This window comes from Lithobates pipiens, unplaced genomic scaffold, assembly GCF_037356315.1.
Source record: "Lithobates pipiens isolate NorthernLeopardFrog02 unplaced genomic scaffold, aLitPip1_a1.2 Scaffold_8, whole genome shotgun sequence".
Lineage (NCBI taxonomy): Eukaryota > Metazoa > Chordata > Amphibia > Anura > Ranidae > Lithobates > Lithobates pipiens.
This window is the reverse complement of record NW_027507903.1, coordinates 388,246,203-388,269,710: the sequence shown is the minus strand read 5'-3', so window position 1 is coordinate 388,269,710 and position 23,508 is coordinate 388,246,203. Positions and strand designations below refer to the sequence as shown.

At 44.3% G+C, this 23,508-nt stretch overlaps 1 protein-coding gene across 2 annotated transcripts in view; it reads right to left on the bottom strand.

The window, feature by feature from the left end:
* STING1 (stimulator of interferon response cGAMP interactor 1) overlaps positions 1 to 23,508 on the bottom strand; it is a 463,207-nt gene that overhangs the window by 279,559 nt on the left and 160,140 nt on the right. For both annotated transcript variants that reach the window (XM_077473929.1, XM_077473928.1), the window contains exons 4-5: positions 18,557 to 18,665; positions 17,343 to 17,578 (exon numbers count right to left, since the gene is read on the bottom strand). In XM_077473929.1, coding sequence (XP_077330055.1) covers positions 17,343 to 17,578; positions 18,557 to 18,665 — 345 coding nt within the window. The remainder of the gene's footprint in view (positions 1 to 17,342; positions 17,579 to 18,556; positions 18,666 to 23,508) is intronic.

The following is a 23,508-nucleotide window of genomic DNA, read 5'->3' as shown; positions in this document are numbered from 1 at the left end:
ACCTCAACCCTATATATTGTGGACCTATACCAGTCCTTAAGGATTAGCAGACTGTACCTCACTCAACCCTATATACTCTAGTACGCTATACCTTACCAGTCCTTAGAAGGACCTTTGTGGAACTAGTAGGTTGTGATTAGCAGACTGTACCTCAGTCCCTATACTGATAAAGGACTGCTGCAGAATAGGGCAGCAGTCAGCAGTAGTGCACCTCAACGCTATATATTGTGGACCTATACCAGTCCTTAAGGATTAGCAGACTGTACCTCACTCAACCCTATATACTCTAGTACGCTATACCTTACCAGTCCTTAGAAGGACCTTTGTGGAATTAGTAGGTTGTGATTAGCAGACTGTACCTCAGTCCCTATACTCATAAAGGACTACTGCAGCAGAAGGGCAGCAGTCAAGTATAATATTCTTTCTATATTTGGAAGAAAGAATATTATACGTGTACAACCCTATTATCATACCAGTCCTGAAAAGGACCTTTGTGGACCTAATAGTAACAGCTACTGATTAAACTGACTGTCCCTCACTGCCACACACAGCTTCCTGTCTGTCCCTATTTAAACTGACAAAACACAGTCTGCTGAAACAATAACTTGAATAGCACTCAAAACTATATCCTGTACTACTACACCATACCAGTCCTGAAAAGGACTTTTGTGGACCTAATAGTAACAGCTAATGATTAAACTGACTGTCCCTCTCTGCAACACACAGCGTCCTATCTGTCCCTCTCTCAGCACTGACAAAACACAATTTGCTGCAACAATGACTTGAATAGCAGTGCCTCAAACCTATATCCTGAACTACACCTATACCATACCAGTCCTTAAAAGAACTTTTGTGGACCTAATAGCTAGCGATTTGGGTCACTGCAGTCTCTCCCTGCTCCACACAGCAACCTCTCCCTATAGTGACAGTAGAAAGAATGTAAAATGGCCGCTGGATCGGGTCTATTTATAAGTTAGGGGGAATGTCCAAGTGTCCATGTGCTGTAATGTCTCAATTGGCTGTCCTGTACCCCATGATGGATGTGTCATCATAGGTCAAAGTTCTTTTACACAGTAAACACGTAAGTCCAGCGGGCGAACAGCGGCAATAGTCCGCCGATCGGGCGGACTGCGAACAGCCGAAATTCGCCGCGAACCGACCGCCGGGCGAACAGTTCGGCCATCCCTAGCTGAGAATTTTTTTAGGAGGAAAAAAATGTTTATCTGGGTGATCCCACTCAGAATACATGAGCTGCTCCAGCAATGAATGGTCAGGAAAGGCAAAAGCTTGAGTGGGCTTTAGCGAACCCAAACAAGAAGTGGGCTTACCAACCGACTCAGTTAAGGGTAACATAAATGTGGAGCTGACCATTTCAGTAAGAGATTGCACCAGGAATCTTTCAGATTGTGAAGCTTAAGGAGATCCTTCTGCAATTGACCCCTCACTGACCCCATCAACCTCTTCACTGAGGGGAATTCATCTTCTCCTGCCCCCAGTTCCTCTGTTTGAGGGTCCTGGGTAGTAGAAGGGGACCTTCCACTTTTTTCCCACTCTGGGAAGATGCGATTAAAGCCGCTAACCTTTCTTCCATTCCCACCAAAGCTGAGGAAAAAATCTCCTCAGAAATATAGCCAGGGGCTGTGATGCTGGAAACAGTTGCAACACTTGATGGCCCAGGTGGCTCACCCTCACCAGCCACTCCAGAACTTTCAGGGGAGGATGACATTGTAGAGATGAGACTAGGGTCCAGGGAGCCTGAGGGAGATATTTTGGGCCCTTTTTTGGGGTGTTTCCACCTCCCCTTCTGACCATAGTCCAATGCACAAACGCAGAGGTACTGCCAGAAGAAAATGCACCCAGCAACTGCCGCTGCTATTAATGTTCAGCCTGGTGCTCAGTAAATGTGTCTAGGGAATGCCTGTGTCACCACTTACATGTCCCCATTGTCATGGTTATGCAGTAATCTTCCTATGTTTGCCTACCTCTCATGTGTTCAGACTAAAAGGCTAGCCACTTCCACCTGGTGGTTTTTATAACCTCTCCTCTAAGAGTGGCTCCACCCCAGGCCCTATCAGGGAACCCTATATTAACCTGTGCACTGCAAGCCAGCGGTGCTGATCAACCAATGTGTATCATTGTGTGTTTGGCTTCCTGTTTCCTGCTTGCCGTGTGCTCTACGTTTGACTCTGTTACCGACCTTGGCGTGTTCGCAACGATTCCTGTCTGCTTGTGACCTTGACCTTTTGCATGTCCCTGACCATCCCTGTCTGCCTGTGACCCTGAACCTTTGGCGTGTACTCTGTTGTTCCTGTCTGCTAGTTGCCCTGACCTCTGCTGTATCCCCTTACTATCCTTGTCATTCCAGCCTGCTGCTTCCTTCTCCTGTAGTCTACTGTGAGCGTGAGCTGTGAGACCCTAGGGCAGTGATGGCGAACCTTGGCACCCCAGATGTTTTGGAACTACATTTCCCATGATGCTCAAATACACTACAGAGTGCATGAGAATCATGGGAAATGTAGTTCCAAAACATCTGGGGTGCCAAGGTTTGCCATCACTGCCCTATGAGCTGCGACCTGGAGCCAGACTGCAGCGAAGTCCATCCTCACCACTGGAGGCTCTGGTGAACACCTGCTGGCTCTTAGAATCCGTGCCCTGGGGAATCTATGCTCTAGCTCCTATTGGGATCTGTGTTAGTGATCCAGTAGACCTGTGTCCTTAACCTCCCTGGGTACAATCCGCAGCAGTCAGTCCTAAGGTCCACTACCTAGCGGTGCCCTTCCGACTCTGACAGAGTGCATCTGTCACCTGATTTCAGATGACCTGACAGTTTGATCAGCCATGGACCCAGCTGATGTGCCGATATCCGCAGATGATCCATTGCACGGCTTAGTTCGCAGACTTGAGACCCAAGAATCGCATCAGACCCAGATGATGCAATTCCTTCAGGACTTGGCATCCCGTTTTGAACAGGTTCAGGCCTCATTAGGACCCCCGGTTCAACAACCTCAACCGCTATCTGCTGCTGCACCTATCGCATCAGTAGCAGCCACACATTCATTACAACTACCAGATCCGGCCTGAACCTGTTCAAAACGGGATGCCAAATCCTGAAGGAATCCTGAAGGATGCCAAATCCTCCAAGGCTTGCAGGGGGGTTCCTTAGCCAGTGCACAATTCATTTTGAACTTCAGCCCCAAAACGTCCTGTCTGATCTGGCGAAAGTAGCATATATTATATCCCTCCTGTCCGGCAAGGCACTAGCTTGGGCTGCCCCTCTGTGGGAACTGAATAATCCAGTGGTTTCTAGCCTGTCTGATTTCTTGAAACTTTTCAGAATATCTTCGAGCAACCGGGTCGTGTCTCCTCAGCGGCTAGCGCTCTTTTATGTCTCCGTCAAGAGTCCGCTTCTGTGGGACAGTATGCTCTTCAGTTCCGTATCCTCACAGCTGAATTGAGCTGGAATAATGATGCCCTAGTTGCAACCTTATTACATGGCCTCTCTGATAGAGTGAAGGATGAATTAGCAGGAAGATCCCTTCCTGCTGATCTTGACAGTGTCATCACCTTGTGTAACCAGATCAATATTCGCTTTCAGGAGAAGGCCCTGGAAAAAAGACACCAGCACTCCTCGTTCTTTAGGCAGCCTGAGCCCCCAGTCCCTTCTCTTCGATCCAAGGAGCACCCCCTGCCTGCTGGAGAACATATGCAGCTGGGCTGGACCAAGTTATCTCCCCAAGAACGCACTAGGCGCAGAATTCTGGGATTATGCCTCTATTGTGGGGCCAAAGGTAATTTCCGTGACACTTGTTCTCTTCGTCCGGAAAAATGCTCAGGGCTAATACATCTGAAAGGTGGAGTATTAGACCCTGAAATATCACCTTCACCCTCTCATCTTCTCCTTTCTGTGTTGCTTCATGTCAGCTCTTCCTCTCATTTGGTCTCAGCACATCTGGATTCCAGAGCCGCCGCCAATTTCATGGATTGGGAAACTGCATCCTCCATGAGACTTACCCTTTTGCCCCTTACAACGCCATTGGTGGTCTTGGCTATTGATGGCACTGTTCTCCCAGGGGGCCCTATCTGCTTCCAGACCCTTCCTGTTAAGATGTCAGTAGGAACACTGCACCAGGAGTGGATATCCTTCCTTGTCTTACCTAAGGTTTCATCTCCTATCATATTAGGTCTTCCTTGGTTACGGCTCCATTCTCCACACGTTGACTGGACTGCTGGACAGATTCTGGCTTGGGGTTCCTCCTGTTCCTCTTTCTGCCTACTCAAGGTTACCCCAAAAGAGAAACTTCCTGTTGCCACCATCCCAGTATCTTCCCGCTGTATATAGTGATCTCTGGGATGTGTCCTTCAATAGCCGGACTGGTGCACTCTCTAGTTCATGTGGCACTCTGGATAAGGGGCCCACCTATGAACCTGAGTCGATCATTCACTCCAGTTTGCATAAACATTTACCTTTGCCTGTCCCTAATCTCCCTTGGACGCACAGCCAGGCTAACTTGACGCACAGCCAGGCTATGCCCTGTGATGCGATTGGGATGGTCGCTACACCTTACAATACTATTCAGTCGGCCTCTGCACCAGTTATGCCAGTCCAGCCCATGCCCAGTGAGCTTCCTGCTTCTTGTTCAGGACCTTCTGTAACCTGGCCTCACCCTACTGCTACTATGTCCGTTCAAACCCGTTTAAGAGGCTCAATCCATCCTTTGGATAGACTGCCTCATTCGGCCAGGTGGGGTTTTCAATCTTTTTCTCAGGGCTCTCTGCATTCTGTTTGTGTTTCAGCTATCCAGTTTGACTCTTGTGACATGTCACCTTCTAACCAACCTGACCTCAGGGATCCACTGACCTCTGTCCAGTCTGGTGGTCCTGTGCTGGATGTCCAGCTCATCTTTAAGGGTCTGAGGGACCCTGCTCAGACTCTTGATCTTCTCATACCCTTACCAATTCCTAAAAAAGCCTTTAGTCCTCAAGTCCTCTCCCTACCTCAGTTCCGGTCTTTGAGGATAATCTAAAATACAAGGTTAGTCAAGTTTCGGATTCCTGGCTCCGTAAAGGCATTCTTCAGTACCTCATACATTGGAAAGGGTTTGGCCCTGAGGAGAGGTCTTGGATCACTGCATCTGAGGCCTTTGCTCCTCGTCTGTTGAGGAGGTTCCATCTGGAGTTTCCCTTTAAGCCTGGACCCAGGCAGGGGAGGGGGAGGCCTCGTAAGAGGGAGGGTACTGCCATGGTTATGCAATAATCTTCCTCTGTTTGCTTACCTCTCATGTGTTCAGACTAAGAGGCCAGCCACTTCCACCTGGTGGCTTTTATAACCTCTCCTCTAAGCGTGGCTCCACCCCAGGCCCTATCAGGGAACCCTATATTAACCTGTGCACTGCAAGCCAGCGGTGCTGATCAACCATTGTGTATTCATTGTGTGTTTGGCTTCCTGTTTCCTGCTTGCTGTGTGCCCTATGTTTGTCTCTGTTACTGACCTTGGCGTGTTCTCAACGATTCCTGTCTGCTTGTGACCTTGACCTTTTGGCATGTCCCTGACCATCCCTTCTGCCTGTGACCCTGAACCTTTGGCGTGTACTCTGTTGTTCCTGTCTGCTAGTTGCCCTGACCTCTGCTTTATCCCCTTACTATCCTTGTTGTTCCAGCCTGCTGCTTCCTTCTCCTGTAGTCTACTGTGAGTTTGAGCTGTGAGACCCTAGGGGCTGTGACCTGGAGCCAGACTGCAGCGAAGTCCATCCTCACCACTGGAGGCTCTGGTGAACACCTGCTGGCTCTTAGACTCTGCTCCCTGGGGAATCTATGCTCTAGCTCCTACTGGGATCTGTGTTAGTGATCCAGTAGACCTGTGTCCTTAACCTCACTGGGTACAATCCGCAGCAGTCAGTCCTAAGGTCCACTACCTAGCGGTGCACTTCCGACTCCTATGGAGTGCATCTGTCACCTGATTTCAGGTGACCTGACACCCATCTGCTCTTGTGTCCCTCCATCAGCCTGCAGTCTGCAAATGGAGCTTTTTATTATGCACCCGTGCTGTGGACATTGAGGCCCCCAACGCCACACTAAGCCATGCTCCCTTCATCTTCCTACCGTGCCCCTTCTTTTCAAAAAAGACCATTTACCACGTGTGAGAGGGCCTCTGATCCAACAAAATCGGCATGTGCGGGGGGGGGGGGGGGGGGGTGGTGGAGAGGAGGAGAGGTGATGGAGAACCGCCATACTGAGGCAGTGGAAGGACATAGCGGCATCTGCCGATCGGTCTGGGCTCCCCCTACCTATTACGGGAGAGGGAAAGAGCTTCTGCTCAGGTGCAGGGTGTTTAAAAAAAATCCCTCCTTCAACATCTTACCGAAGGCTGGGGACTGCTTAGCCGGACGAAGCCTGCAGCTTCTGATGACACAGATCAAGATATGGAAAGCATGAACAAGGTACGTGCTCTATGCAGTCCCCGGTGATGACTTTTGGAATGACAACATTTACTTTTAAAGGAGAAAATCCATAAGAAAATGAAAAATTCCTTAGGAATCTCCACTTACCTTATCCCTTATCCCGCTGCAGGTAATCTGTGGTAATAACAAACAGACCCAATCTTCCCCCCAATCTTCCCCCCTTGTGGTGGGCTACATTAAAAGGGACTGGGGCCTCTTTTTATAGGGGGTTCCCCTCCCTTGGACCCATATAGCACCCTGCCAGGAAGCTTTATGGCTGAAAAAACCAAAGCACTGGATCCCAGGGTCCAGCTCTCAAAAATGAGAAGCGTTACGGGGTAAACCTTGTTTCTTCTGCCACAAGGCCCGGGTACCTTCAATTCGGCCTGAAAAGACACTTTGGATCCGGCTGCATAGCTTGCCCCAGCAAAGGATTACTCCAGTGGAGCTCAGCATAGCACATCTTTACTCGTGACCAACACATAAGACACTGGCGAAAAAAACTGAGGTACTCACAGTAATGGAAGGGGTTATATAGGGAGTGAACTTCCTGTCTTATGGTGTGCCAGTGTCCATCACCTAAAGTTGGCCTATAACCCACATAGTAACTACTATGGCTCTGTGTCCTCTGATGTACGATAAAGAAAAACCTATTAGACAAAATACAGGGAAAATTTTTTATGGCTGAATGCATGTGACATTCATTCAGCTATTTTTTTTTAAATAGGCCCCCATGTGTATGTCCAATGTGACAATTAATAATTATGTGTATAGAAATATTAAGGATTAGGCTCCATTCACATTTATGCAGGTGTGATGGAGTGCAAGCGCATTTTGGACCATTGCTGCGTGTTTCTGCATGTCCTGTTTAGGGCAGCATGTGTTAGATAGCTGTGTGGAGGTGCCATAAGGAATTCATGGCATCACCTTTCCAGGAACAACCACAATAATGCAACAAAAGACCTCTATTATCAAATTTGTGCTTGCCTGAACTGTGTGTTGCCACAATATTCATAATTGACTCAAGTGATTGTTTTTCTGTAACCAAAGTTAAATAATGCTGTTAGCTCCGGGTAGCCACGGAGCAATCCATCGCCATCCGCACTTCAGCGCTTATAATCTGATAATAATTTTTACATCATTAGGATCGGATCACCCTGCTGCACCACCCCAGGCGGTTATTTTGGGGAATCTTGACCCACGGACACCAGAGAATCTCCGCCACTGATCTCTCCCAGCCGCCGCCATCTTGCCTCCCTAAGGCCTCCCAGAAAAATCAGTGCCTTGCCGCTTGGAAAGGTAAGGGACTATCATCCGTCCCCTCCTACCATTCACCCTTTCTTCTGGGACACTCCGGGGGCTGTTTCAGGCTTCTACATCACTCGGGGGGGGGGGGGGGGCGGGCGCGCGGCCAGCTCCGGCCTGGTGCGGCCTAGTTAGGCCTGAAGATACCTGGTGTTTCCTAAGGCCGCTGCCCGGGGGAGCGCTCCGCGGCCGGCCCGGCCTTCTATTGCGGTCAAAGACTGTTTAACCTCACTGGCTGGGCCTCCCATCTACTGCCCCCTTACAGCGGTGTATACTACGGATCATTGCTCCAGCAACCTGAGCCCCCCCAGAATCAGCTGGTACCCCTGGCTCAATACCCCAGGCCTGCACAGTTATGGCATCCCCTGCATCACAGTGAGCCCATTGCTCAAGGGGCAATTACTAGCCTTTATTGAACTCTCTCTGGCCGTAATAGTGCGTGGGCCTCACATCCTACAGTTGGGCCTGCGCCTTTACCACCACCAAGCTCACACTCACTATTTAAAGCCACACAATTTTTTTTTTCATTATATTTTTTGAAAATCCCCCTGGGGGATCTTCCAGCGCCTGCCCACCTATTGATGCCCCCTCATCGGGCCTGAACAGTACCCCAGCTTGATGGTCAGTCCTCCCTCCCTGCTTGGGCTACAGTCGTCAGTGGGTTACCTATCTGGGTCAGCTGTCACCACTTGGCTAATTTGTCCTTCGTCCCAGCCATAATACGTGACTACCCCTCACTCTGAATACGATCCACTAAAATGATCTAAACTCACCCCCCCAGCCAAAGGGGGACACATACTGGACGAGATGCAGATCAGCTACACAATCTGACTACCCCACCAGTTCAGCGAAGATTCTACACTCTCTAAAAGGGGTCTCAACGCCGCTTTAATTACCTCCTGCAGATCAACGCAGTGCATGCCGTTGGGCAAGAAGGCACCCCGTAGCCACTCACAGCAACACTCTTCAGCCTCATATCCTCTGCGCAACAAAGAGCAGAAAAAAATGGCTCAAAAAGGAGCTGGCACCTCAAGGGCCGAGCGTTCTCCTGTCTCAGCAGGAACCCCCCCTCAAAATAGTGAACACTCTGTGCAGATTACAAAAGCCAACCTAGATGCCAGCCTAACTAAGATTTATGAAAGATTTGCAGACAAAATCCAATCTGAGCTCCAAAAAACAACAAGCTCCCTCACACAAGAGATAGCCTCCCTTGGGGGGCGTACAGATGTTCTTGAAACTAAACACGATGAGCTATCCCTGGCTCATAACGACCTTAGGAAAGACTTTGAGCTCCTAGCGGAAAACTACTCATATCTTCAATCACAAGTCGAGGATCTGGATAATCGCAACCGCAGGAACAACCTTAGGATTTGCGGTATTCCTGAATTAGTCTCAGATCTAATGCCAGCGGTATCCAAATTGTTTCACATCCTCCTTCCAAAAGTACCACCGTCTTCATTTGCCTGTGATAGAATCCATAGGGCCTTACGTACCAAGCCACCACTGGACAAGACACCTCGAGATATTATACTATGCATGAAGGACTTCATCACAAAAGAAAACATACCAAAAGCCTCCAGAAACATGCACAACATTGAATTAGATGGTACTAAAATTCAAATATTTCCGGACATTTCCCAGGCCACACTGGAAAGAAGACGTAAAATGAAGGAAATAACCTTGGTTCTACAGTCGGCGCACATAAGATATAGATGGGGTTTTCCCTTTAAACTTACAATGCCTCATAATGGCACCACTTACACCGTTGTTAATGTCTCAGAAGGAAAAGAACTCTTGGTAAAGTTGGGGCTTCTGGACGCAGCTGCAGACGCTAGGCCTCCTACTCCTCCTGCCTCACCATTCCGGGCCACCCTGCAACACGTCGAGACCAAATAAGATGGCGACAATCTTTTAGAAATCTGGAAGCTTGATTAAGCTGTCTCTCTTCTTCAATTGCCTTACACTCCTCCCTCCCTGAATGCATCTAAGAAAAGGAATAATCTTTAACAGAACTTTTTTTTAGAGTGTTCTACTTTCTCTACCTGACCTAGAAGAGGGGGGGGGGGGGGGACAAAGGAAACAGAGAAAAAAAAGAAAAAAAAAACATATAAATAATAGTGTATTGTATTGTTGCAATGAGGCAAGGTAATTTAGCAGTTCAAAGCAAACATCTGTTGCACCCCTCCTTGGGGTTACCTATCATTATTTTTTATATATCTCCTGTTTATATGAGGTTATATACTTCCTCTTTTTTCAATTTTTCTATTTTTTGACGCAGTGTACGTCTATACCTTTTTGAAATACAGAATCTTCGCTGAGGCTGGTCTGTTCCGTCTCAGTTAGTTTGTCTCCCTACTCATCTGGGGTTCCCAGCCTATGGTTCGGTTCACATTAATTTTTGCGCACCTAATCATGATATCGATCACTAATGAAGATTGGGCTCCCCTTATGAGTTCTGGACATATTTGTCCACTTCAAAATGTTCTTTGTCAGGTAGTATTGTTCACCCTGACTCCCTATCTTACAGCAATTGCTATCACGTTTTTTCTTAAAAAAAGGTCAACCATAGTAAACTAAAAAAATATACAATTTTACTCTTTCTCTCGGGTCCTAATGTAATCCTAAGGCCTTCTGGGCTGATGATTTTGGTAGAAGCGGGCTATGCCCTGGGCGTCATGAGCCTTTCCTTTCACCCTATAACCATTATAGTCTCTTACCATCTGTCCAATGGGGCTTAGGGTGATATCTCACAATGCCCAGGGCATTAATTCTCCTCAAAAGAGGAAGAAGGCGTTCCGACACTACAAGAGATTGGGGGCAGACATTATCTTGTTGCAGGAAACTAATTTTGCATCTGATAAGCATCCAACATTTTTGACAAATGTTATAGCCAATTCTACTGCACCACGTTTAATACCAAATCTAGAGGTGTGCAATCTTCGTAAAGAATTCAGTTGTATTTGAAATCCAAAGCGTGTTTAAAGACCCTGATAGCCAATATTTGATCTTGAGGGGTTCAATAGAAGGTCACTCAATTACTATAGCCTCAGTATATGCCCCTAATAACGCATCAAACAAGCTTTTTTTCAAAAAAATGTTGACACTTTGGATAGATTTCACTCCACACATCTAATTGTGGGGGGAGATTTTAATCTAGCCGCGCACTCAGCACTTGATAGAAGCAGAGTAGTTCCATCCTCTAAAGCCTTCCCCAAATCTCTAAATTGTGCATTACATACTCACCAACTAGTAGATACCTGGAGAGCACATAATGTTGGCATCAAAGCCTATACTTTTTATTCTCACCCTCACGATAGTTATGCACGTCTTGACTATATTTTCTGTACCCCAATATTGTTGGCTAACTCCTCAAAGGCTGAGATCCATCCTTGCCCCTGGTCAGACCATCATATAGTTTCCTTTAATACCCCACATATAGGCCTATCTACTACAACATATAAATGGCGAATAAACGATTCCCTATTGACTGACCCAACAATCACACAAGAAATCCTTTCACACCTTGAACAATACTTTGCACTTAATTTATCCCCAGACACGTTGCCCACAACCTTATGGATGGCACATAAGGCGGTCAGGAGAGGCCACTTGATAAGAATCGCCTCAACCAAAAACTAAACTAAACTAGCTGATATAAGATCTCTTACCAAAGATTTAGACATCTTGTATCACCGGAACAACCAAAACCCTTCTAGTGATCTCTTAAACCAAATACAATAACAACGCACAGCCTTAGACTTGTTACTTACATCAGACACTGAAAAAGCCCTTAGATGGGCTAAAGATTTCTGCTTAATAGCAACTCCTATTCAACTATGTTTGCCAGGAAATTAAATCAAACTACAAAACCCCCTCACACCTATAAACTACGCAACTCTTCAGGTAACTTAGTATCCCACCCTAAAGAAGTTATCAGCATATTTTTAGACTTCTATAAGAAGCTCCTCTCTACCCCTCCTTCTCTACCCAAACAATCCTCTCTGAACTAGCTTAATGATATTACTCTACCCTCCTTATCTAGTCAGCAAATAGAGATGCTCAACGCACCCTGCACAGATTTAGTCAATAGAATCATTACTTCCTTAAAAAATCTCTACTGCTCCAGGCCCTGATGGTTATTCCTCATTGTATTATAAAAAATTTGCCTCCACATTAACCTCACACTTAACAAAACTATATAATCACATTCTACAGGGAAATCAATTCCCATCAGAAATGCTCTTGGCGAACATGTCCCTTCTTCCCAAACCAAACAAAGACCATTCCATCCTACAAAACTATCGCCCCATTTCAGTCATTGACAAAGATCACAAAATATTTGGCCGTCTGTTAGCAGATATACTTGCCGCAGTTATCCCTCCGTTAATTAACCCAGACCAGACAGGATTTATCCCTGACAGACAGATAACGGATAATATAAGACTGACCACAAACATCATTCAAGACTCTAACCAAAACTCTACTCCTACACTTCTTCTCAGCTTTGACATCCATAAAGCCTTTGACAGCGTCAGCTGGTCATATTTGGACATTTTACTCCCTAGATTCGGTATAAACAGTGAATTTCTTCATGGTTTTAAAGCTTTATACCATAACCCTCAAACACGCATCAAACTACCTGGTTCCAACTCTGACTTTTTCCCTCTGAGCAAGGGTACTAGACAAGGATGCCCACTTTCCCCTTTCCTCTTTGCCCTTGCAATAGAGCCCCTTGCTTGTGCGATTAGAAACAATACAGATATTAAAGGATACACTAAAGGGTCCAAGGAATTTAAACTTAGCCTTTATGCTGACGACGTCCTCCTATATCTAACAGATCCATTCATCTCCTTACCGAATCTGACCAAAACGCTGGACATTTTTCATGATCAGACCGGCCTTAGTGTAAATTTGTCTAAATGTTCTGCCCTTCCCATTAATATTCCATCAAACATGATTACAACGCTTAAAGACAAATTCCCTTTCATCTGGTGCTCTGACTCATGTAAATACCTAGGTATCCATATCACACCCTCTTACAAATCACTATTTCATGCTAATTTCCCTCCAATATTTAACAACATCAAAAACCTAATGAAAACATGGTCATCATACCAAATTTCATTCTCTGGTAGAATAGTGGCTACAAAAATGGTTATACTGCCCGAACTACTATTCCTTTTTAGAGCCCTTCCTCTCCCGATGCCTAAAAACACTCTAGATTCTCTCCAAAGAGAAATCAACAATTTCATATAGCTAAACAAAAAACAAGATTCAGTTACTCCTTAATGTTTAGGCCCCAATTGAAGGGAGGTCTTGGCATACCTAATCTATGGATGTACTATATGTCAGCCAGACTTACTCAACTTGCACAATGGTATGCTTCTTCCTCCCAAATCCCCTGGCCCCTGTTCGAAGAACAATCGGTCCTTCCATACCACCTACAAGGACTACTGTGGTCCAAGACTGTCTCGCCTCAGAAAATAAGACCAATAAATATTATTGTGACACATACCTTACAATTGTGGAACAGACAAAATACCAAATTCAACTTGTCCTCCATCACCCCACCACTAGCTTCCTTTCTGGGAGACATAACAATATATTTTACTCCTTCTCTGATCTACAATTAAAATACAACCTTGCTCCTACAGAACAAGTAATGTATTGGAAGATAAAACAATTCTACCAAAAATACTACTCCCTGACCTTTCACACTCCCCCCTCACAATTTGAGCAGATTTGTATTTCCTCCCCATGAGCTAAAGGATTAATATCCAAAAATCTATAAAAATTTGAATGAATTCAATATGCCTGATAAATCACACCCCATGCCCCAATGGGAATCAGACTTGAACATTTCATTCTCCCACGAACAATGGGATACCATATTTGAAAATGTACACAAATCTTCCAAAACTACCACTATCAGAGAATCCGCAACTAAACTGTTCAATAGGTGGTATCTTACCCCCTCCAAACTCAATTCTTTCTACCCTTCAACATCCCCACTCTGTTTCAGAGGCTGCCCCACACATGGGACATTGCTTCACATCTTCTGGGAATGCCCCCTCCTTAAGGATATTTGCAGGGGAGGGCTGGCAGCCTTAGGCCTGGGGGGCAAGTCCAGTCAAGTGGCCCATTGAACCACTGAATCAGCTCACCACCCATCTACACCACATTCCCCGTACAGAGAGAGAGGGAGACTGCTCCACATTGCCCCAAAGAGAGAGAGACTGCTTGACACTGCCTGCACAGAGAGAGAGACTGCTTCACACTGCCTCCACAGAGAGAGACCGCTTCACACTGCCTGCACAGAGAGAGACCCCGCTTCACACTGCCTGCACAGAGAGAGACCCCGCTTCACACTGCCTCCACAGAGAGAAACCGCTTCACACTGCCTGCACAGAGAGAGACCCCGCTTCACACTGCCTCCACAGAGAGAAACCCCGCTTCACACTGCCTGCACAGAAAGAGACCCCGCTTCACACTGCCTGCACAGAGAGAGACCCCGCTTCACACTGTCTGCACAGACCCCGCTTCACACTGCCTCCACAGAGAGAGACCCCGCTTCACACTGTCTGCACAGACCCTGCTTCACACTGCCTGCACAGAGAGAGCAGTCACTTTCTGTGCAGGCACTGTGAAGCAGTCAGTCTCTGTACAGGCAGTGTGAAGTGGAGCAGTCTCCCAGAGAATGGAGCAGTCTCTCAGAAAGAGACTGCATGATTGCCCCCAGAGAGACTGAGAAAAAGAGCTTGCCCCTTCCCCACACCTGGTACACAGACCAATGAGACGGCAGGAAGATGAAGACTAAAGACTGTGCTGTCACTGCCACCACACTAAGCACTACCTGTGGAGTCCGGAGCTTCTCTGGTGAGTGAGCACCACACCACTGGGCAAGCCAAGCAAGCAGAGTAGCTGAGAGTCACAGTGAGCGCAGCAGGCTAAACACGCAAGTCCTGCTGTCTCCCCGGCATGAACACCAGATTCACCAGGGTGCAGGTTCCTCCTGTCTCAATTGTGGATAGTAAGAAATGCACATGCAGGTGCATGCCGGAGCACCGGCCAGATTAAGGGCATTGTGGGCCTGGTGCTGCAGTGGAGCAGGTTTAGGAGTGGCAGGGATATGAGGTAAGTAATGTCATATCCCAGCTCTTGCCCAGACTTGGTCACAGCCCCACAGGGCTGTAATGTTAGGGAAGCCCAGAACTTGAATTACCAAGCTTCCGTAAGAGCCGTGTGTAGGTGTGTGCTCTGAGGTGAAAGTTTCCAAGCCATCAGAATACAGCGATCACTGCTGGCAGTTATAGCAGCCAGCACTGATCGCTAAAAAACATAAAGACACGCTGGTTGTACTGTCAGTTGATGGAGTCAAATTCTGTACAACCAGTATGCACAGAGATAGATTGAAATGTCTGCGGAACCGGCAGAATATCAATCTGTCTATTGTGGCCTAAGTCCCCCAGTCTCTGGGTTTAATAATATCCTCAAATCTTCTGAAAGGGGTGCTCCACTTAGGTGTAGAAATTCACTTTGAACTCCACCTTATTTCCAGAACTCTCTTTAGGGTCCTTTAACACTGAAGGCGCTGTACAGGCATTTTAGTGCTAAAAAATAGCACCTGTAAAGCGCTTCTTATGCCACTCCAGGTTTCCCACTGGGGCGGTGCGCTTGAAGGACATTCTGAAAAGTCCAGCAAGCAGCATTATTGGGGCGGTTTGGGAGAGGTGCCCAGCCCATTGAAATGAATGCAACACATTTTTAACACTTTCCTTGGCCACTATTGGGGGTTAAAAGTGCCCCGCTAGCGCCACTAAAACAATGGTAAAGCTCCACTAAAATGAGCAGTGTTGTACCACTACCGCCCACATCGCCGCAGTGTGAAAGTACCCTTTGGTATTAGATGTGCAAACAAAAAGGTGAGACCACATCTAATACCTACAGAGAGTAATGGAAATAAGGTTGAGTTCAAAGTGAACTGTGTCATTACCTGCAGGGATTGGCATTTAGGGGGGTTAAAGCAGGCAGGGATGAAATGTGATATCAACTATTCACTGCCTGTCAAATGCCTCTGAAAAGTGACCTGAGCATGGATCACTTTTCAGAGGAGTGGCAGTGGCTGCTGCAAGTGAATACAAGCATTTAGGCTCACACTGGTGTGCTGCGGTTTGGCTGCAGTGTGGGTGTACTGGCGGGTGTCACACCCCCTCAGACTTCTTTTAGGTTACTCATTGTTGCTGCATGTTCTGAAAGTGCACCAAACATGCAGCATGCAGGACGTTTTGTGCACTTTCAGAACATGCAGTAAAAATGTGCATCCTCTATGTCCCAGGGGCAACATGCAGGATGACTGCCAGTACACTAGCACTGCAGCCAAACTGCAGCATGTCAGTGAGAGCCCACATCATACCACATAGCCCTAGAAGGGCAAGGTACTGGCACAGGTTGCTAGAAAAAAACTCTTTGGCTGCAGAGAGGAGGAGCTCACTTACTTGGATGGTCCCAGCCTCCCAGGAGCCTCACTGGATTCCAGCCAACTGCTCAGATTGAGCAGAGAGCAGGTCCAGCCTCTGCCAGCCAATGGTGTGGAGTAGGGAGGGGCTGGGCGGGGCTGTGCAACACAGACTGTCACCCTGACATGAAGACATCGCTGGCTCACAGTACTGGACTCGGCCAGCTCAAGAACTGTGCATGTTGCGGTTTTGAGCTGACGACACAGCAGCCTTTGCCACCACATATCAGAGCAGCCCAGGGGGCAATTGCATCCCTGCCCCCTGGCCCAGCCCTCCCCTGGATATTTGGCACAATGCCAAGCTGATGACTGAGCGTATCTCAGGTAGAACAATCCCTCTAACTCCCCAAATGTGCCTTTTATTCTTCCCTATACAAGACATTCCACATGCAAGTTCCAGACTAATACATACTTTATTTAGCTCCATCCACTGGACCATTGCCTTCAACTGGCGCTCATCAGTTGTTCCATGGCCTCAGGTTCTCTACCGTATGACCAATATTAAGCTGTCAGAGAGAATACACCACATGTTGTATGACACTATGCATATTTACCAAAATAAATGGACTAAAATGGGAAACCTCATTATTGTAATTTCACCACTGTCATTTTTTTCAAGCATATACACAAACCCTTTTCTACTAATACCTTTGCGATTCCTATTCCAATGTGTGAATTCTATCACTAGAAATGTTATCAAATAAGCAATATTGGATTATCATTTTCTATCTTTACTTGTACAATTCATTCTACTGTCAACTTTTTGTACTTTGACCTTATCTATAACAAAAACCGTTTGTAAACAAAAAAACAAAAACACCCATTTCTGTTCAGTTGCCCTCAGTAATCCCAGCATGTAGGTGTAGCAGTGCAGGTTCCCTGGTATGGTCTTTTGGCAGGGACACGATTACTGTACATCAGCTAATGTGTGTCTTAAGTTCAACCTCCAAGTTATATACTGTAAAGTTATTCAATCTACGTGTCTAGTCAAGAACTAAGATGGTTCTGGATTGCATTGGCCTTAACCATATATCTAATCATATCTTCGTGTCATGCTCAACAGGTATTAAAAAAGTGTCAGATACCCTGTGGTCTTCATCCAGAATCCGATAAACATTGTTTTTAAAAACTCGTCCCTTGATACCGGCTCGATCAATGTAGAGTGGTGGGATCTCCTTGACAAATTCAATATTTCCATCTATCTCCTTCAGGTCCCCATATATTCTGCAGCTTAAAGGTATCAAGATATGCAGACTGCAAGTGTCAGAAGATTTCAGTAAATTATTTTCTTTGTTAAATCTTTTCACAGAGTCCTTTAAGGCTGTAAAACAGATTTAGAATAGTTAAACCAACATGCAAAATGCAAATACCAGTAATGGTCAGAGGACTGTGATAACCAATTAATCAATTAAAGAAAATTGTGTATTAGTCTGAACCACTTAAACATACATCTTTTTGTATTTAAACACACTTGATTGCAGTCAAAGCAACAGTTGGGATGTCAACACTTGTCAACAGGATCAGGCCTCTGATTTACTAAAGCAGTTATGAATCTTCTCTCAAAAAATCATGTGAATATTTGCTTCAGTTAATCCAATTATGGGAAAGGCATCTGTACATTAGTAATTAAAGGGAACATAAATTAGCAGCATTTTAATAAATTATCCTAAATCTATAGAGTAAATCACAGAAGGTTACAGCATGTAATGAGAAAAGTATTAACTTCAAATTATCTTGTCCATTAATTGCTACAGTTTACAGTTTCTGGTCATAACCACCAGAATATGTCATATACTAGCAAAATTTGCTGAACATAAAAAAAATTTAACGTATTACTTTACAGCTATGTCACTGTTTACACCAAATGTAACTGTTTTACAACCTAACCTCCTAGAACTGTCATAAATACATCCACAAAAAAAGCAGTAGGATTTACCAGAAATGGTGGGCAGGTATTTATTTCCACCCTTCAAAAAATATTTAAACATTCATAGCTGACAAACAAATACACACGTTTCCAATATTTGGTGTATTTGGGCAGTTATAGTAGTCACTGGCTGTTTGTAAAATCTTGTTCTATGCAGCTGATTATTGCTTTCATCAGTATACCCTTTAAATACTCACTTTATTCTGATGATTGCATGACCACATATTCTGAACCTATGATTATTTGTATGTTGTGTGGTCACTACTATCTCTATTGAAAGGTTAGATCTGAGAACTGGATACCTGAAACTTTTAGAGCTTTGCTAAATTAAATTGTGATTAAGTACAATATGAAGAAAAAACAGTTTCCTACCTGGAAGAACAAATTTGAGGTAGCCAACATAATAGGACCATGCAAGACCATGAGCAACATTCAGGTGTCTTTTTTCTGTGATTTCAGAAATAGCTGCAGATGTTGGGCCCTTGGGGAAAAAAATGTTCAATGCTTTTACATTCTTGGATATCCTGTATGTAAGCATTGTCTGCTCCATCAGCAAGTTAAACATTCCCATAAACAACACACTGCTGAGGCTGAGAAAATGAAGGGAGTGAATGGATAGGTGGAATAAGTTTCTTCCTCTTCCCATAGTGATAGAGAAAACATACTTTCCAAGGTGCTAGAGGGCTAACAATCTCTCATCTCATCCAGAAACTCAAAAGAAATTCACTCTGGTAAATTAAATTAATTTAGAATCAGACACATTGTACATAAATAAAAGGTTTCCATACCTATGCCTTTTTTACTACGTTGCCATACCTATGCATGTTTTAAAAATTTAATAGGGAGTCTATTAATCATTAGACAGCAGACCTTAAACTTTATTTTTTAATTAATATGACCTTATTTAGGTCTGCAGAACAGAAGAAATGTGTGTTTTAAGAATTGTTCTAAAATTAATTGATGATTTGGACATATAGTATTCAATAGATATAAATATATAATATAAAGTGTAAAAAGAAAATATAAATACCTGCCCCCTCCTCCTTCCTCCTACAATGGGAAAAGTTGCTTCATAGTGTACACTGCATGTAACAAGATCTGTGAATGGGGCGGGGGGGGGGGGGGGGAGTCTGACGAGTCACAGGATTATCTCCCCCATTTATAGATCAAATTGCATGTAGTGTAATCGAAGAAATACATTTTCACAATCGAGAAGAGGTGGGTCTCCATTGGGAGCTTGTTCATTGCAGCCTGACAGAAGATTCAGAGCTATTAACCAATGCATACCAGAATTTCAGCAGCAGTGTGAAGACTGGACATCCTGCACAGATTTCTACAGAATACAACTGTCTCCAGAACATAGGGCATGCTTCATTTCAGGTGTGTTAGGTCACTAAAGCTATAGACAATAATTTTCTTTACGCTAAACATCAGCCTAAACATTGGATTATTAAGTAGATCTTTGTCCAGAAAAAGTAATGTCTTAAAGAAGTAAAGCAAACCTTTTACTTCCACCACCAGAAAAAATGAAACAAAAGAAAAATGCAAAGGAAATTCAAACAACGCTGACTTGTGGCAAGCTTGCCTAGAAGGGAGTGTCACCTTTGGATCCAGGTAAGGCTGAGGATATCAAAATATAATGAAAAGATGGTCCAACACTGTGCAGAAGTGCTCTCTTGGTATTTTGAGCTTCCAAAGAACCATGAAAAAGGCCCAGTAACATTACCCCAGAATGCCAGAAGCTGGGGTTTAAGTTCAGTGTATTTTACATTTTTCCTCAAATTGGTTATTTTTTGCACTGAAATTGAGGGGAAAGTGTCTAATCAATACTATGTTTAATTTCACAGTACTTTGATAGACCACAACTATACAGTCCACAAATATTATACGCTATAATCACATACAAAAATATATTTAATTCTATTCACACAGAGAATAAGATGACACTTAAAACCACTTTAAAGTTTATTTCCAGCACAGCATTTTGTATATACAGTATATCACTTTCAGTGTAACTATAGCCATCCTACCTCCAATTATGTGGCCTTGCAAACAGACCATTTAAAGCAGGATAGTTAGGAGTGCCCTGAAATCACCCCGGCAATAGATAACAAATATTTGTTTTATCTGTACTTGATTCCAGTTTGCATCTATCAAATGTGAGACACAACCAGTACGCATGTTATCAATGGAGCGTGCAACATACAACTTTTCATTACATTGGACCTTTCTTTTCCAGATGTGTAATAGTTATATCACTGTGAATAAAGTCATAATCTATTTTCCTGATGAAATATACACCAATGCCTATGCTAATATTTGAGTATAGCAATTATACAGCAGATTTTACTTTGTGATTTTATCCTCTATGTTGTGGCCTCAATGGTTATATCATCAGTGGACAAATATTCTGAAGTAGGACTATATTCCTCACAATGCGACGGTTGTGAATACTTCATCGACATTAAAATTGTCCCACAGGGCATCCAAATAAGTGCATGTGTAGTTTGTGTATGTCCACTGAAATATTATGAAGTTTGAGCATTGTAAAGTTAAATTCTATTCCCACCATTCTTTTACACAAGAAACTATACCGATTGTAATTTTAGCATTAGTTTAGATGGGTAATGGGTGGTTTCACTTGTGGCAAGGTATATTCCAAATTCAGTCCTATAAATCCAAACTGGAAGGATGTAGAGCTATCGCCAGAACTTGTTATCCATTGTCAGTGGTGGTTTCAGAACATTAATAACAAATCTGCTCTAATTATTTTGTTTTACAAAACCACATACATTGGAGGCACATGGGTAGAGCCTGACTGAGCAGAAATGCCAGTTTAGAGCTATGCTCCTGAGGAGATGATTTTGCCGTATTATACCATGTCCCGGCTCAGCTTCACCTGGTATATATTGTTACCCTGTCTACTAATAACCCCTGCCACTTAATGTAATGGTTATTGGGAGTTCTTGCCTGAAAATAAAAAAAAAAAAAGTGCTGCCTCAGGCTTCAGTGAGGAAGGCACTAGCTGCATCCCCTCCCCCTGTTACCTCACTCAGTGAAATCCTTTCAGCGCTATATGTGGCAACACAGAGGCAATAAGACTCAGATGTATCTATACAAACTTCACAAATTATATCTTTTACAGACCCTGCTCATTCTTCTGTTCTGAGGCAATTTGAAAAAATGCTTCACAAAGCCCTTAAACAGACATCAGATCATATTACAAGTCTGACTAGGGAAATCAGAGAACTGGGCCAACACACTGCAAATCTTGAACCGCGGGCTGATGAACTTGAAAGTAACACCCATGCCTGTTAGTTGAATTTTAAAACCTCAAAGAGGAAAACGTAGTCTTTCAATCTTGTTTGGAAGATTATGAAAAGAGGCTCGGCGTTCCAATATCCATATATGTGGAATACCTTAATCTGTCACTGATTTGCAAGCCACTATGCTATCCCTATTTCAAAGAACTACAGCCTTCCATACCAGTTAACCTCCCTGGCGGTATGATTCAGTCTGGAATTAGGTGCTGAAAGCGGTACAATTATTTTGCACGGAAATCTGGCTTTTTTTTTGTAGTCCTGTAATTCTTAGGAATAACGCTCTTAAATCTGTTCAAACCAGAGTCTAGTAGACATCCCGGGTATGATAAAGTTTATAATATAATAAAGAATAATAAAAATTATTCAATAATGTAATCAAATCCAAAAACACTGAAAAATTTACACTTTTTGGTTGCTATGGACAATCTCCAAATTCCAGGCAGTAAAAAACAGTATTTATAATATAAAAGTGCATGCAGGGCATTGCACAGACCACTAGGGACAAAGGGTGTGTGTATTTTTTAATACAGTACTGTAATCTGTAAGATTACAGTACTGTGTGTGTTTTGTGTGTTTTTACTTTTTTGAATTTTCCCGCCGTTCTCCACTCCCGTGCGCCGTAACGCCGCAGGGAACGGAGCTCGGCGGCATTCGGCACTGTGAATCGAGCGCAGGACGGCTCGATCACACAGCGCGGAGGACATCGCTGGATCCAGGGGACAAGGTGAGTAACTCTCCCTGTGTCCTCCCTGCATCGAGCGAAGCCATCCCGAGTCTGGCTCGGGGTTACCGCTCCTATCAGTATATTCCTACCCCGAGCCAGACTCGGGATTACCGCTAGGGGGGTTAAAAAAATGGAGATGGTCAGGGTTCATAGAGCCCTCACACATCACAAAGCTGATGGACCACCGCACGATATTATCGCCAAAGTTCCCTATTTCCGTACTAAGGAATAACTTCTAACTGCAGCTAGAGCAAAAGATTCACTGATTTTCCAGGGACACACGTATCAACTTTTTGCTGATCTATCTCAGCTCACCATCTCCAAGCATCGGGCTTTGAAGCCACTTCTTCAAGTCTTACAGCAACATCGAATCACCTATAACTGGGGCTTTCCCTTTTCAATTCTCTTCACTTACCAAGGATCTATATATGTCTGCCGTTCTGCTGATGAACTCCAATATTCTTTACAAAACATCCAGCTTCTAGAATGCCCTCTCAATGAAAGCAATGCACAAAATCGAAAGGTTACTCGTTCCCTGCAAAAATCAACTGGTGCTAAAGGAAATAAAAGTCGCCAGGGGCAATCCAAACATGGTAGTTTTTCTTCTCCTATGCCAACTCCTGAGGACTCTATGAACTGAATTTTTTATTTTTGTTTGATTGGATGTCAGGTATTCTTATAGCTTTAACTTCCAACTAACTAGATGTTTGGTAAGCTTTTTTTTGTCTTACCAGTTTAGAACTCACTCGATGCAAACTTTTTCCATTGTTTAACTCTTTACTTTTTTGCTGGTCTATATATTTCTTTTTTTTACTGACCGCAGCGAGTTGCTTGCTATATTTCTTTACATAGCCTTGAGCTATTATTCCTTTTTTGAATGTTTTCCCCATCTCTTCCACCCCTCTTCATATGCTCTCTCATGACACATTGATGGGTATAGAACTTTTTTGGACAATGGGACAATTGTATCATTTCTATTTAAGTATTACTTTTTATTGTTGGCAGTGTTCCCTTTGGTGGTGTTTTTGCGTTTGCTACCCTCAGATCCCCATTATTATGTGGGCTTCTGAAGGTAGCTCTTTGGCCTCTGGTGGACCGCTTGTCACTCCCCCCAGTAAGCTGTTCTTTTGAGCAATTAGCTCTCTTTATTATTTTACAAATCTTAGTAATATTTGCTCAACGAGAGCCATTTTCTTTCATTTTCTTCCAGCCTTTCCTTTTTCCTACCCCTATACTGAATTGTATGCAATCCTACTATCTAAAATCCCAATTTTTTG